Genomic DNA, 17,632 nt, shown 5'->3' with positions numbered 1-17,632 from the left:
TATTAAAATGCATAAGAGAAAAAAAATATAGAAATAATGATGCAGTGCAATTAGTAAGTACAGCACAATGCTCCGTGAATACATGCACAGCTAACCAGATGTGTTTTCAGTCTGGATTTGAATGTTGCTACTGTTAGAACACACCTGACCTCTCTGGAGGATGGTTCCAGCTGCAGGTGGCATAATAGCTAAATGCTGTTTTACCTTGCTTTGCGTGAACCCTTGGTATTTCTAACTGACTTGATCCTAGTGATCTGAGAGATCTGTTAGATTTATATTCAACAAGCATATCTGCAATGTATTTAGGTCCTAGGCCATTGAGTGATTTATAAAAGAGTTACAGTACTTCAAAATCAATTCTAAATGTAACTGGAAGACAGTGTCAAGATCTGATGACTGAAGTAATATGCTCAGATTTTTCGGTTCGGGTGAGAATCCTGGCAGCATCATTTTGATTGAGCTGCAGGTATCTAATGGTCTTTTTGGGAAGGCCGATGAGAAGTCCATTGCAGTAGTCCACCATACTGGTAATAAATGCATTGAACAAGTTTCTCTAAGGGTGTGTTTAAACTTGTAGTTTGATTCTCTTGGTTATCTTTAGATCCCTGGAATCAAGGAATGCGTTCACCATGGGAATTTCGCCTTCGTTGCCAAATACAACAACCTCTGTCTTGTCGTTGTTTAACTGAAGGTTAGTTTCTGCACATCCAACTGTTAATTTCATCAATGCACAGGCACAGAGATTATAAAGGGCTGTAGTCATTTGGTGATGGGGCTTGGTAAATCTAGGTGTCGTCTGCATAGCTATGGTACGCAATTTGGTTCTTTTTCATAATTTGGCCTAGTGGGAGCATATACAGGTTGAACAGAAGCAGTGCAAGAATTGAGCCTTGTGGGACTACACACGTCATGGATGTCCACTCAGATTAATAGTTCCCCATGTTTACATAGTAATCCCTCCCATCTAGATATGACCCGAACAGCTGAAGTCTGTCCCAAAGGGCCCAACCCAGTTTTCCAGTCTGTCAAAGGCAGCACTGAGATCTAATAATACCAGCACTAGGGATGTAACGATGCACTCCGAGCCGGTTGAAACTCGATGAAAATATGTGACGATTCATGTCGGTTCAGATGTTAAACAAATCGCGATACACGTTTTAAACAGCAGGTGCGCTGAAGCAGTACATTTTGACCTCGCTTTACAGGCGCAATAGCAGCGAACAAGTTGTCGAGTTAAACAGTAGCAAACATGTGTAGATCTTGATGTTAAGGATGCCACATCCTCATTCAAATCGGAGGTGTGGCGGCATTTTGGCTTTCCGAAGACTAAAAATGAAAGCGGTGAGGTGGTAACAGACAAAACAAAAACTGTGTGCAGATACTGCTTGATGATGTTAATATACACCAATAGCACAAAAAACATGATGCAGCATACAAACTGTCACCACAGTGAGAAGCTCCAGTCACCGCCGTCTACACGTAAAAACCTATCAGTAGGCCAAACCACACTGACCGGCGGATTTGCGGCCCCAATTGCGGCGACGAGTGCGAGAGCCAAGGAGATCACAAGGTGTATCAGTGTTTTCGTGGCAAAAGATATGAGGAAGTTTTCTGTCGTAGAAAATGAAGGATTTAGGCTACTGGTCAACACATTGGAGCCCAAATACACCATCCCATCACGCCCCCACTTTAGCCAGACTGTCATGCCAGCGCATTACAGGGAAACAAAATCTAAGGTAGTTGAGACCCTCAGAAAAGCATATAGTGTATCAATTACAACTGACAGCTGGACCTCCAGGGCTACCCAGAATTATCTTACGGTCACAGCCCATGTGATAACCAGTGATGGTTAATTTTGTTCTCCAAACTCACCGGAGCAAATATTGTAGTCTATCTTGAACAGCAAGCGGCTGTGACAGCAACTCTCCTGAGCAGCTTTGGATGGCTCAGACATCCGTGATGCGGAGGACATGGTGAGGCTTCGAAAACCACTCAAAACGGCCACCACTGTGCAACGAAAAAAAATCCAACTCTCTCTCTCCTTGTGCCCTTAAAGCATATGATCGAGCATTACATGGCGTCCAACGAAGACGACTCCCTCACTGTGAGCAACATGGAGAGCTATACTGAACAACCTTTACAACAGATACACTTCAGAGTACAACCACCTGCTGGAGTGCACTTCATTTGACCCCAGATTCCGGGCTCTGTCTCATCTAAAGAAAGACCAGTGCGAGGATGTATTCCACAGACTGAAGGAGAAAGCTGTACTGATGTTGCAGAACCAGGTATTGTATTTATTTTACTCTTTCTCTAAATTTATTTTTTAATAATTTGTTGATTATTATGGCATATTTTTCTAAATGTGTTCGTGTTAACTCTAAGAGCAATGATACAAATTACAACAAATGATATTAAAATCTTGCCTTTATAACAATGTGAAACCCCTGTCAAAGTTGTACTTAGGTTTTACTTTGTCTTTTTATTTCTGCTATTCCTCTGTGCAGGATGGGGCAAAGAAGGTGGCAGTGGCCACCCCCCTGCAGCAGAGCAGCCTCTTGACCAGACAGACAGAGCAGGAGCTGAAACAACCTCCTTCCAAGAAAACAGAATTGGAAGATCTCCTTGGAGGGACTTTCGATGAACTAGTTGCACAGAACATCAGTCAGATTGATGCAGAAATTAATAAATACAGAGCTGAAACATCAATTTCCCTCAATAGCTGTCCACTCAAGTGGTGGAAAGAGAATGCTAGGCTATACCCACTGCTATCCAGTATAGCAAAAGCATATCTCTCCACACCAGGATATGCTGATATTTCTTAAAAAAAAAACATGTCAAAAAAATTTATTCTAAGCTAGGAAAGAACACAGGCAAAGCCTTAGTTTATATGAAGATATTTATTTTATATGCATTTATTTTATTTGGGATTTGTTTTCAAATTTCAATTTCACAAAGAAATGTGCAGCATTTTGTGAGTGAGAAATAATATAAGGACACTTTTTCATTCATCTTAAATCTCATTTTGTTAATTTTTTTTTTATAATAAAATTAAAAAAAAAAACGAGACAAAATCGCATCATACCGCGAGTTGAGTGAATCGTTACCTAACCAGCACTGATATTTTGTCTGAATCAGTATTTAGCCGAATATCATTGAGTATCTGTATGGCCGGCTCTGTACTGTGACGCAGTAGGAAACCAGACTGGAAATTGTCCAAGTAGCAATTTGAGTGTAAATGTGCTGATTGAAAACAACCTTTTCAGTGATTGCCTTTTTTTTTTTTTACCTCAACCTTTTCAATTATCTTATGCAAAGCAACAATTCTTGATCATAGGTTTTCTGAGATCTCTTTTTTGAAAGGCATGGTCCATGTCAGCAGATGCTTCTTGAGCATATAAAAAGCACTCAAACATCGAGTTTGCTAAGTCAAATTAGCTTTAACGCACACCCCCAATCTAGTTTCATTAATTGGAAGTCAGGTTTGCCAACTCCTTACTCTAATTAGCTTTTGTTGACGTCATTAGCCTAGGGGTTTACATACTTTTTGCAACCTATACTGTGAATGTTTGAATGATGTATTCAAAATGTACAAGACCAATACTGTAATTTGTGTTTTATTAGTTTGTTCATAATTTTAACTTTGAAGATAAAACCAGATTTTAAGACACAATTATACATAAATGCATGTAATTCCAAAGTGTTCACATACTTTTTCTTGCCACTGCATATAAAGTTGAAGTAAGAAGTTTTCTCTGGACCCCCTGTGCAGTTTTTTAGAGACTATTTTGACTGTTTAGAATAAATTTTTTCTTCCGTCAACTTTGAAATAAAAAAAAAAAGAAAGTGCAATAGGTAAATATATATTGTTATAAATATCGATATCGAACAATATGAAAAAGATTATCATGATAAAAATTTTGTCCATATCGCCCAGCACAAGTGGATATATTGAAGCAACATCAAGACATCAGCCAGGATGTTAAAGCTCTGTTGCAAATGGGTCTTCCAAATGGACAATGACCCCAAGCATACCTCCATATTTTTAGCAAAATGGCTTAAGGACAACAAAGTCAAGGTATTGGAGTGGCCATCACAAAGCAGTGACCTCAATTCGATAGAAATGTTGTGGGCAGAAATGAAAAAGCATGTGTGAGTAAGGAGGACTACAAACCTGACTCGGTTACACCAGTTCTGTCTGGACGAATGGGACAAAATTCCAGCAACTTATTGTGAGAAGCTTGTGGAAGGGTACCCAAAACGTTGACCCAAGTTAATCAATTTAAAGGCAATGCTACCAAATACAAACAAAGTGTGTGTAAACTTCTGACCCACTGGAAATGTGATGATTGCAATTATTCCAATCTATCTCCCAATTATTCTGACATTTCACATTCTTAAAATAAAGTAGTGAAACAGGGAATGTTTTCTACGATTAAATGTCAGAATTGTGAAAAACTGAGTTTAAATTTATTTGGCTAAGGTGTATTTAAACTTTTGAATTCAACTGTAAGCAAATACAGTCCAGATGCTTTCATGAAGTGAATGCAGAAATCTTTTAAGCAAGATATATTAATGAATTAAGAGAACCAATTCTTAAATTGGTCCACAACAAAATGAAAAGTTATAAGTATGAATTCATAGGCCAACTCACTTCCTCACTGAATCGGTCAGAGTGATTATGGAGTTAATAACTCAATCAATCACTGAACATCCGAAAGCCGCTACATGTACTTTTTTAAAGCAATTTGTGACTTTGTCTAATTATTGACAGGTTGTTCCTATGACAACAATTAAATAATGCACATTCGCAAATCTTATAGAACACCTTGTACAAAGACAGATTTGGATAGAGAGATATCTAGTGTTCATTGTGTTTGTATATGTGTTGAAGTTCATACTTGATAAGTTCATGTGTTGTAGATTCTGTGCCCTGTTCCACTTTTATAGTAGCAGCTGCGTCTGTGGAAACAGGGGTGGGTGCCCGGGGAACAGAAGACGGCGCTGTAGAGGCTGGAGCAGATGTTTGGGGTACTGGGGTAGTACAGGAGGAGCTGACCAACCCAGGTTCAGTTTTAACTATACACACACACGCACAAAGAAAACCACATGACTACAGTAAAGGCAGAGCTCTGTTTTTATTCAGGATTATCTATCACCAAACTACAATAAACATTTTGGAGTAAAAGTCTTACATTCTCAATATAACTGCAGTGACTGTGTGCAAGTGTGTCTTACCTTGAGCTACAGGTGTGGATGCTAAGGAAGCAGCTCCAATTGGGGCCGTATTGGTAGATGCACCTTTAGAACCAGACTGAACAACTGTAAAACCCAAACAGACAGATTACTTGGTTTTTATTCAATGTAATTGCTGTTATATAATGTTTTCAAGTTTCATTTAGGCAGCATATTTACAGTTAGTTATGGAGTTCAGTTACTACATGATGTGCAAAATTAAGCCATTTTGACTGAAACAAAACAAAAAAGATTGTGTTGGGCAGTTTCATATGCATTTCCCTCTTTTTCTGTACTATTGCAGCCAAATGAAGAGTGAAGGATGTGCATTCGGTATGTAATCACTGGTTTATCTATGTAATTTATCTATTTATTAAACCAGTTGGAGCACTAAATAAATGATTGCCACAGAGAATGATGGGGCCTGAAGTTTTATTTCGCACAAGTTGTCTCAAAAACCAGCTAAATGAGTAGTACTTTCTGCTTTATAGTAATTCTTCACAAATTTAGTACAAACTAAACTGTAGTCAACATTCACATCTCATGCCTTCTGCTATGAGTTTTTTTAATATAGACATCTCCTACTTTCATAGCTGGAGTCATGTGCGACACCATGGCATTCTTGTGCACTCATCTGATCAACATCATAATTTCAACATGATTTCCTGGCTTTCTATGTTTACATTTATAAACTTGAAAGTTCCTGTTGTGTTTCTCTCTCTCTCTTATACATGTTAAGTGCACTCAATCCTGTTATTTCTCAATGACTTTCTTCCATTCTTCCATCCATCTCTATCACTATGACAACAGATTGCGCTCTGTGACATCTTTTATTGCACTGATGTTCATGTACTGCACTAAAAACAATCAAACAAACACACAAAACAAACAAAACTGAGGCACCTTCTGCTGATATGATGCCTGCGGAGATCAACCTAACACAAACCTAGAGCCAGGGAGAGAGAGAATGAAAACCATATTTTACGGGAGAATGTCTCCAGAGCAATGTTCACCTTTTACTATCATCACTGATGAAGGCTGGAAAAAGCCAACATCTCCAGATAAATACAATCTGGCAGCTTCAATTCAACTGACAAAAACTTTTTCTCCATTTAAGTTGTCAGAATTACAAGTCAACCCCCAGCACAAACAGTCCTGTGATTGGCCAGGCCTCATCTCTGCTAAAACCCTCCCTGTATCATATCCATTCACACCTTTTAAGATACCAGGCAATATTTTAAGGCAGTATTGCATATATCCTTCATGGAAAAATCTATTATTCCTAGTCGACGGTTCACTCTTTTCTTTCTTTCCTTTTTAACGCCATGCCAGCCTCTATGGCTATATTTATGGCGAGAGCCAGTTTAGTTATTCAAGAGTAAAACTAAAAAAAGGTGTTTAAAATTTGGATTTACTTGGTTAAAAACCTTTTCAAAAGTGTCAACAGAATAATACAGGTTTCTCAAGTGTGTAGAAGTGTTACAGTCCAGTAAGACATGTGGGTTCTGACAGGATGGTAACTTTGGTGAATTTTCTCCAGATAAATTTGTACAAAAACAGTACAAATTTGTACAAAAACAGTAATGTGCAAAGGCTGTTGTCACTTGATTTCCAGATTTGTATCCATCTTTGTATATTGGGATATGTTGTGGGTTGTTTTATATCCAGGAATTGTTGGTAATACTCATTTGGATGAGTTTGATTTTTGAGTGAGATTGAATGTTGAGTTGAGAAAACTGCTGGATAGGCTAGATTTTCTTTATTTGTTTTGTAGAGCCAGCTTTAGGCATCGGATTTCCAAGGAAGGTTCATTGGCTTCTACACATAAACTTTGAATTGTTGATGTTCTGTATGCTCCTAAGACCAGTTGAATACCTTAGTGGCGAATAGTATCTACAGTAGAATTCGTATATACGATCTCCTGGCTGATCCATAAATGATGATTCCATAATCCAGCTTTTTAGCAAATCGAGGTTCTGTACAGATTCATAAGAGTTGAACTTTCTACAACTACAAATGTCTATGCTCTTTACTAATGAAAGCATCATGAATATAGCTTTCAAGACAAATAAGATGATCTGTAGTGCTTCGGCCTTTCCGGAAACCACATTGGGCATTGCTAGTGTGATGCTCACATTCCATTAACCAGACCAGGCAATCATTGACCATCCTCTTAATTTTTTTTTACATAAGCAGCTGGTTAAGGCTATAGGGCGATAATTTATGAGATCACTATGGTCTTTTCCTGGCTTTGGAATGGGTATTATTTCTGCTTCATGCAAAGCAGGTGGAATTTTTCCAGATAGAGTTAAAAATTCTAAGCATTTTCAGAAAGAGGTGGGGTAGATTCTTTAAAAATTGATAGTGGACCTTATCTGGTCCAACAGCTGTGTTGTGGGATTTTTGTATAGCTCACTGTAGCTCTTCCATGGAGAAGGGTTGGTTATAGGACTCTGCATTGCTAGAGCCAAAGATAATCTTCTCTTTTTCTTGAGCATGAAATATTCGAAAATCAAGAAGATCGTTCTCAATAGATGAATTGCGTTCGAAAGTTTTTGATAGAATGTTTGATAGAGTGTACCATGCGATTTAATGTGTTGTATTTGAGGGCGATTGTTATTTACCTTTATTATCCATATTAAGATCTATATTTGGTTTTAAGTACTTAAAGTACTTTTGGTCAAGTTGGAAACAAATCTTCTCCAGCTTTCCTTTTTAACTTAATTTATGATTCTTTTTGCTTGTGCTCTAATCATCTTGAGTTTGATAAGATTTTAAGTTGATGGGTGTCTAAAGAAAAGCCTTTCAGCTTTCTTCCTGTCTTTTATGGTTTCCTTACATTTATTATGAAACCATGGAAGTCACCTACATTTCATATTTAAAGATGTTATTGGGACTGTATCATTAGCTATAGCTATAAGCGTTTTAGTACATTTCTGCATAGCATCAGGGCTGTCTTCTGAAAACCGTGCAAGCCTCTCATAACAGAGCGTTTGAAACTGAAACCAATTAGCTTTTTTAATTTGCCATCTTTGTACATTTGTTTCTTCCTCTCTTCCTTTGATTATTACAATGATTGGGTAGTGGTCAAAACCACAGAGGTCATGCCAGACTCTCCATGATGTACAAGTACAATCCAGGCTAACAAATTGTTAAATCGATCGCAGATTTTGTTCCATGTCCCAAGTGTAAGTAGGTATTTGATCCATTATTTAGAAGGCATAAAGTATGGTTATCTATAAAATGTTCAATCTTCTTCCCTACTGTATTGCAATGATTGCTGCCCCACAGAAAGTTGTGACTATTAAAATCACTCATGAGAATAAAAGGGGTGGGAGCTGAGCAACAAGGTGATCTAGGTCCTTGTGTGTCAAGTCTGAGTTTGGATGAATGTAGATCGAAATGGCTGTGATGGTTTTCAGCAGAGTCAGTCGTACTGCTGTCACCTCTAGTTTGCTTTTCATATTTATATGACTATGGATCAAATAATTTCTTATTTAAATGGCTGTACCACCGGAAGCCTGCTTGTTATTGGGACCGAAGGTATTAAAAATGTTAACAATTTTTAAATAGTACAATCTGATGGTAACTGTGTTTCCTGAAGACATATGGCTATAGGATTGGTGATTGCAATTAAATGTTGTAGCTCCGTAAAATTAGCCCTGATATTATGACAGTTCCATTGGATGATAACATTCTCCATTACCTGTTAGGAAGAATAGGGACAGTTGGCCTGATTCTGCCTTTAGGGGACAGACTTCTATGATGTTTCCTATGAGCCTAAAAGAGAGGGATGCACATATCTGGGATATCCAGCAGATTATGCATCAGGGATACAGGGATGATATACTCAAGCAAACTGAGCAACAAGTTGCACAATTTACTTGATTGAACCTTAGCCAAAGCCTACTGGGAGTCTGAGAAATATATGATGTTCAGTTATCCTACATAGAGCAGTCCCAGGGCAAGTTTTGACCAGCCGATTGATTGGATCGAGACATTTCAACCTCCAGCCTAGGTGAAGGAGGAGCCAAAGTACCATGTTGAAATAATGGATCACAACTCAGGGAAAACGAGTCATCTCTTTTCCTATTTCTTATAGTAGTAAAGAGGTAAAAAAAAAAAGTATCTATTAAACTCTGGGTTCTTACAGAGTGGTTGAAAAACCTTTATAGCTGTGGCCCTAGCAAGGGGGCCTTGAGGGTTGTTCTCTCTTGCCCAAGGAGACCCTAGCACTACAGAGGGAAGGAGCATGCCACTGATCCTTTCACGGGTTACAGTCATAAAGATCGGTCTTGTGCCATACCCACTGACATTTTATCCAATAATGAATAGTATCAATATAAATTGTTTATAATAATCTAATTAAATATATTAAAAGACTATTTTACCCAATATTTGTGGATGGTACAATTTTTAAGCTTCTTGGAGTAAAATACATTGTTAGCTTAGCAACATACTAACACTATTTCATGTGCACTATTTTAATGGTTTGAAATCAGACACTTATGAGGTGCCATTGAGCTTAGGATGCGGTCTTAGAAGGCGGCTGCATATCTAGGGGTCGGCTGCATATCTAAGGCATCTCAGGTGGTAATGTTACAGAGATTATATGAGTAGTTACTGAGAGCAGGAAGTCTAAAATAAAAACCCTAACTTGTCTTTAGACATACTCAAAAACTATACTCCTGAGCTCAGGACTATAGGTCCAGAGCTCAGGAGTCTGAGTCAGGCTGTGTAGATGTCAGAGGAACTGGGTGGTGTTACCTTTACCAACAGGCATCAAGATGGTCTGTAGCCCTGTGGAGCTACTGCCCACACTGAGCTGCTTAAGCTGATTGGCTGGTATGGTGAGAACTGTCTGCTGGGAGCTGGATTGTGCTGGGTGCAACTTCAGCATACCTGTGAGTAACAAGGAACATAAATAAACTTTGTTTAATGAGCCAATACCATAGATCTTTCTCTTACACACTTTTTTCTTTTCTTCTTTTTTCCCCCATTTCTCCCAATTTAGAATTCCCCATTCCCACTACTTAATAGGTCCTCGTGGTGGCGCAGTTACCTCAATCTGGGTTGCCTCTACTTCTGAGACAGTCAATTCGCGCATCTTATCACGTGGCTCGTTGTGCATGACACCATGGAGACTCCGTATGTGGAGGCTCCTGCTACTCTCAGTGATCCACGCAAAATTTACGAAGAGCCCCATTGAGAGCAAGAACCACTAATCATGTCTACGAGGAGGTTACCCCATGTGACTACCCTCCCTAGCAACCACATTGGGCATTGCTAGTGTGATGCTCATATTCCATTAACCAGAGTGATCACTGTCATCTGTCGAGCAAAACAAAATTCAAAGTCTCATCGTCCTCCCCCTCCACATTTCACTGAATGATGTTTGAAAGGAGCAGAGCTTGTGTTGGCAACATGAAAGAATTCTACAAGACTAAATATGGCTACACCAGCATCAAGTAAATATAATTTCATGACGATCTAGTATGTAATACTTAACAATAGCTCACTCATTGATAACCATTTTCTAAATGAATTTTCTGTATATAGCGCCACTGTTTATGTAGCAGAAACACTACCAGTGTAAAAGCATTTCATACTGCTAAAGTGGTCTCCACATGCTGCTTCACCTTGTTTCGGCATGCGTGTGCAATAGGTGTTAGAATTTTTTTTATACATTGGCAAGCTACCAAACAAATGCTCAGCAAAATACAAAATGATCTTAACAGAAATCCAATCTGAAGCCACAAATATTAACAATTAAGCATTTCGAGCAATGGATAGTTTAACTATAGTGCTCTGAACAGGTCCCGGTCTGTTTGAAAATCTCTGTAATGCTTTCTACTTTCCTTGAGGATTATGGAATTATGAGAAATATTTATCTATCACAAACTCCTAAAGCCCTAGCTATATTTCCAATTTCACGTGAACGCTCAGCATCTGCGTACAGTTGAACGCAAGCCTGTCAAAATATACTCTATACAACTGTGCGCACATAAACAGGTTCTCATCAGGTGTTTAGACCCATAAAGATGTCTTTATATTCCTTCAGACTCGAGTTAAACAAATGCATGTACAGTGCATTCAGACCCCTTTATTTTTTACACATTTTGTTGTTGCAGTCTTGTGCTACAATGCTTTAAATTATAATTTTTTTTCACATCAATCTACACTCCATACCCCATAATTACAAAGCAAAAAAAATATTTTTGATAACTTTGCACATTTAAAAAAATAAAATAAAATAAAATCATTGACTTAAGTATTCAGACCCCCTTGCTATGACACTTGAAATATAGCTCGGGTGCATCCCATTTCTATGGATCATCTTTGAGATGATTCTACACTTTGATTGGAGCCCACCTGTGACAAATTCAATTGAATGGACATGCTTTAGAAAGGCACATGCGTCTATATAAGGTTTCACCGATGAAAATTTGTATCAGAGCAAAAACCAAGCTATGAGGTCAAAAGAACTGCCTGCAGATCTCAGAAACAGGATTGTGTCAAGGCACAGATCTGGTGAAGGCTACAAAAAAATTGCATTGAAGGTTCCCAAGCGAACAGTGTCCTCTATAATTCTTAAATGGAAGTGTGGAACAACCAGGACTGTTCCTAGAGCTGGCCACCTGGCCAAACTGAGCAATTGGGGGAGAAGGGCCTTGGTAAGAGAGGTGACCAAGAACCCGATGGTCACTCTGGTTGAGCTCCAGAGATCATGTGTGGAAATGGAGAATCTTGCAGAAGGACAACCATCACTGAAACACTCCACCGATCTGGAAATATTAAAAAAGCACCTAAAGGACTCTTAAGACTGAGAAAAACAAGATTCTCTGGTCTGATGAAAAGAGGAACCTCTTTGGCCTCAATTCAAAGCGTCATGTCTGAAGGAAACCAGGCACCACTCATCACTTGCACAATACCATCCCAACGGTGAAGCATGGTGGTGATAGCATCATGCTGTGGGGGTGTTTTTCAGCAGCAGGGACTGGGTGAGTGGTCAGGGTTGAAGGAAAAATTCATGCAGCAAAATACAGAGATATCTTTAATGAAAACCTGGCCCAGAGCGCTCGGGACCTCAGACTGGGCTGAAGGTTTGCCTTCCAACACAACAATGACCACTAAGCACACAGCCAGTTATCAAAAATCAGTTTTTTGCTTTGTCAATATGGGGTATGGAGTGTAGAATGAAGAGGAAAAAATAGACAATTTAAAGCCTTTTAGCATAAGGCTGCAACATAACAAAAAAAGGCAGGGGTCTGAATAATTTCTGAATGCACTGAATGTCAAGACCTCCTCACACACATTCTTGATTTGCACATCCACGGTTGTTGTTTTTACCTTCATCTCCTGATATTTAGTGGAATTTACATCTTGTGCATCATGACAGCAATGGCTCAAATGTGAATGTTGCCACCTTGTGGACCCACTGATTAGTGCAAATAACTCCAGGCGCATGTGCATTCTGCACCTTTAAAGACATGCTGTTAGAAAAATCAGGCTGCGCGCATTTAGCGCTCGAGCACACTGCTGATGACGAGATTTGCGCCCTGATCAAAGTATACTTTCGCTTAAGGGTAAGGACTGACATCCCTCAAAAAGTGTCACTTAGAGACTAAAGATAAATAAATAAAATAAAAAATACAAGAAAAAGAAAAATAGTAAAAAAAATTTTTTTTTACATATGCTAAAGCTCTTATGTCATTAAGAGCTTTAGCTCTGTGCCATCGTAAGGCATTTAAAAAAAAAAAAATGCTATCCCTTAACTCACATCATCAAAAAAATATCTGGGAACAAGGGGCATAGAGGAGAACAGGTCTCCATGGCAACTCTGGATAGCAGATGACTGGTCACCTGAGATGGCAGCGGCAGTCTTCCCGCTGACTGTGCCTCCCCCAAGCAGCGAGGCTCCAGTGACCAGTGAGGGGCTCGCACTTTTCGACCCACCCACTACAGCCGTCCCCTTCGACAGGTTGATGAGAGGCATGTTGACACTCTTGGTAACTGTGACTCCGGCAACAGAGCCAGAAGCAGAACTCTTCGCTGTGTTGGTGGCAGAGCTGGCATTCTTGGCAGCATTGATCACCGCAGCTTGATTGGCAGCTACAAGTACAGGGTGTTGCGTTTGCGCTTTAACTGTATGAGGCAATGGCTGAAAGGAGCGACCCTCCAGCACCCTCTGCTAACTGTGGGGGAAGGGGAGGGAGAATAGATGGCCAAAGTTACTTGAAAAGGTTAAGACTCAAGTGTAGTTCAGTATGTGACAGAGAAAGGTACATCTCTTACCTGCTGAGAGGTGGGCGTGGCAATGGGTGTTGTTGGGGTGGAGCTGGCAGATGTAATGACACCCCCTGTCATTCTCAAGGTGGTTGTGCCTGGTTTAGACAGATGAGAAGCCGCAGCAGCTGTTACCATCTTCACTGATCCATCTGACAGCTTAACCTGAGAAGCTTGTGAACCGCCCACTACCTGTTAACCAAACATAAAGAGGAACAAGTTGGAAAAACACAAACCCAATCTAACGACAGTAAGATAAATACAGCAAATACAATTTAATTTAGAATGGTTAACCTCAGTATAATTTATATAAAGCTATCAATTATAGTTATAGTTAATATACAATTATATATATATATATATATATATTTTTTTTTTTGTGCCTATTATGCATTGAATTTTTGCATTGAACATTTTTCGGAGGTGGCCCAAGAGAAATTAAATTGAGGATAAAAGCTACAACAATATGCCATGCAACAAAATAACGGCTATCTAAACTATACATTATCACACTTACTAATAATTATCATGGCAAACTAACAAATGTCATATTACATGACCTCCCAGGGAGAATCTTTGAGACTTCATTTAATTTTATTATGTATACTTCATCAGGCTAAAACAGTAATAAGGATTCATGGTCTTACCATGTGGTTATGACATTAAAAAAAACAAAAACAATGAGGGTCAAGTCTTTGGGATCATTGTAAATAACTTTTTCAAAAAATGTTATGATATAGATATGATAAATTCTGAGACTCTCGGCCTAATAACTGCTGATCAAAAAAAACAAAAAAAACAAATTTAATTTGATCCTTATTTCTCTTATTTGACATATATCTCTGGGTGTAAAAAAAGATGTCTCCGAAAAACTGCTTTCGTTTTGTACCCAATCCTGTCAACTTTATCTAAGAAAAAATGTGTGTTGACATGACAAAGCAATCAAAAGTTATATCATTACAAATATAATTTATCATAGTGTAAAAAAACGTCTCCATGTGTCCAAAAGAGTCTCCAAACAAATAAAACAACTGCACATAAGAACTAATTATGTATGCAAACACACAGCAATGACAAAAAGTATGAATAGCATGGAGATATGATATTAGTAATGAGATTTCACAGAATGAGTGCCTTTTGACTTAATCTGCATCATTGAGTCTGTCATTTACAGTGCATTCAGAAATAATTTAGACCACTTTTTTACAAATTTTATGTTGCAGCCTTATGCTAAAATGCTTTAAATCATTTTATATTTTCACATCAATCTACACTCCATTTCACATAATGACAAAGCAAAACCCATATTTTTGATAACTTGAAAAAACTGAGGGCCTGGGTAGCTCAGCAAGTTTTGACGCTGACTACCACCCCCGGATTCACAAGTTCGAATCTAGGGTGTGGCTGAGTGACTCCAGCCAGGTCTCCTAAGCAACCAAATTGGCCCGGTTGCTAGGGAGGGTAGAGTCACATGGGGTAACCTCCTTGCGGTTGCGATTAGTGATTCTTGCTCTCATGGGGCATGTGGCAAGTTGTGTGTGGATCGCAGAGAGTAGCATGAGCCTCCAAATGCTGGGAGTCTCCGCGGTTTCATGCACAACGAGCCACGTGATATGATACGTGGATTGACTGTCTCAGAAGCAGGATTCACTGTTCTTGCTCTCAATGGGAGGCGTGGCAAGTTGTGCGTGGATCGCGGAGAGTAGCATGAGCCTCCACATGCTGGGAGTCTCCGCGGTATAATGCAAATCGAGCCACGTGAAAACACCCCCACAGCATGATGCAACCACCACCATGCTTTACCATTGGCATAGTATTGCACAGGTGATGAGCGATGCTTGGCTTCCTTCAGACATGACGTATGGAATTGAGGCCAAACAGTTAAATCTTTTCATCAGACCAGAGAACCTTGTTTCTCACAGTCTAAGAGTCCTTTAAGTACTTTATTTGTCTTTCACTGAGGAGAGGCTTCCATCTGGCCACTCTGCCATAAAGCCCAGATCGGTGGAGTGCTTCAGTAAAGTTTTTGCGAAATGCGATTCAACATAACAACTGAAGCAGAAAACTTTGCGAAACAAAATTTGTCACTACCAATACCTTTGGCCACAGCTGTAAATAATTATCCAGAGAAATGGAATGCACCTGAACTAAATTTCAAGTGTCATTTGAGGGTCTGAAAACTTATGTCAATGTTATATTTAATTTTTTTCTTTTTACTAAATTTGCAAAGTTATATTAAATTAGTTTTTTGCATTGTCATTATGGGGCATGGAGTGTAGATTGATGTGAAAAACAAAATCATTTAAGCATTTTTGCATAAGGCAGCAATATAAAAAAAATGAAGGAATCTGAATACTTTCTGAATGCAATGTACATGGTGGCCATATGTAACATTGTGCTTCGTGTGGATTATCTAATTATCTATGCATCGGATTACCTTGATTACCATTTCAAAGATAACCATCCCCCTCTTATAGTATATTTTTCAATATTCTAGTATGTTTCTATATATTTTCAGTATGTTTTTATATATCAAAATACTTATACGAGTTTCCAGGCCTTTCTGTGACCCAGGAGAGAGCATATGAGGTTACTAAAAGTGTTGATGCTGCAGAGAACACAGAGAATGGTTGATATCCTTGAATAACAGGTGTATACCTTAAAACCCCTTTAAAAACCTTCAAAAACAGCATGCATTTCTGTTAATTAGCAGCATTCTGACATATATCCTTGATGTATTTCTTAGATATCTCTTATATGATATGTCTCTGGCATGGTGTTTTGCCTTAATGAGTTAAATATCTTTGGAGCTTGTATTTTCTTTCATTAATCAAATGATAATGTGAAGGAACAAACAAGGCCGCCTCATTATAAGGGTTCGCTGAAATGTGGGTGAAAAGTAAAAGGTATATGGTGAGGACGAGGCTGTTTGTCTCTTACACAAATGTTTCTAGGTTGAAGTGTTCTTACCATGAACTATGACATATGTCCAAATTACCAATTACCAGCTGATGTATGTTTTTTTAAAAATAGACAGGTGGGGGATTTTCCACCAATATTTAATTAACGAAGGAATTTTCAAACATTATATGAAAAATTATAATTTCGTTATTTTACTAACCCAACTAATGACTCGTCGGCGCTTTATCAGTAGGTTGCACGACACGTGAAGCATTTTTTTTTTTAGCTTTCACTTAAGAGTTTTGCACTTTTTATTTTAATATATCTCTTTACATAAATACTATTTTCCACTTAAAAACTATAATTTCGTTATTTTACTCACTAATGAGCAAAAGGTCGAGGCAGAAATGACCATGTACCTGCAGGAAATGGCCATTGATGGGGAAGAGGACCCTCTGACTTGGTGAAAACGAACGACAAAAGGTTTCCGTTCATGGCAAGATTAGCACGGAAATATCTGTGCATATGTGCTACCAGTACTCCATCAGAGCGGGTCTTCAGCAGAGCGGGTAGTGTAGTTACTCCAATCCGCAGCTTATTAAAACCAGATAAAGTGAATATGTTGGTATTTCTGGCCAGAAACATCGAAATTTAAACATGGTCTATATGGTGAAAGATATTAGACTTCTTTACGCATTTTTTGCCATCCGTTGCGGAGCTATTTGATTTTGCATATTATTTTTTAAACGTTCATTTGTGTAGTTCATATGACCACTTTACAATATTTCAATAACATAATTTATTTTGTAGCCTGTGCTGAAGTTAATTGTGCTGCTAATTATAAGTGTTAATGTTAATGCAGAGTTTCGGTCTGAGTGTTGTTCCCGTTTTCTTCTTTTATTTCTTGTTGTTCTATGTTTTAATAAATGTGTGTTATTCATATTCACCTTGTTTCTTTCATTTGATTTGACATTATGGATTTATGGCCAAGGAAATTTTTCTTTAAAAGTATTAACCAGACAAAAGTTATTTGACGTTCGCTGGTCTGGGTTTATCTTAAACTGCCGCTTCAGTGTATACAAGAGCTATGTGACGATGAGCAAGATTTTCTGAGACACTACAACTACTAATAATTAATTAATAAAGGCTATTTTCTTGTAGCCTACAACATAAAATATTTTAATCTAAATGTACAGTGTAAGACATGTAA

General features: G+C 38.4%; 1 protein-coding gene across 1 annotated transcript in view; it reads right to left on the bottom strand.

Moving 5' to 3' along the window:
- The window catches only part of yeats2 (YEATS domain containing 2), an 82,862-nt gene that overhangs the window by 14,813 nt on the left and 50,417 nt on the right, over positions 1-17,632 (bottom strand). The window contains 6 exon segments of the mRNA XM_052133991.1: positions 4,902-5,079; positions 5,239-5,322; positions 10,003-10,137; positions 13,099-13,405; positions 13,407-13,430; positions 13,531-13,713. Of these exon segments, the coding sequence (XP_051989951.1) occupies positions 4,902-5,079; positions 5,239-5,322; positions 10,003-10,137; positions 13,099-13,405; positions 13,407-13,430; positions 13,531-13,713 (911 nt within the window).

Source organism: Xyrauchen texanus, chromosome 9 (assembly GCF_025860055.1).
Source record: "Xyrauchen texanus isolate HMW12.3.18 chromosome 9, RBS_HiC_50CHRs, whole genome shotgun sequence".
NCBI lineage: Eukaryota > Metazoa > Chordata > Actinopteri > Cypriniformes > Catostomidae > Xyrauchen > Xyrauchen texanus.
Note: the sequence above shows the minus strand (reverse complement) of the source record. Positions and strands in the feature narration are given on the sequence as shown.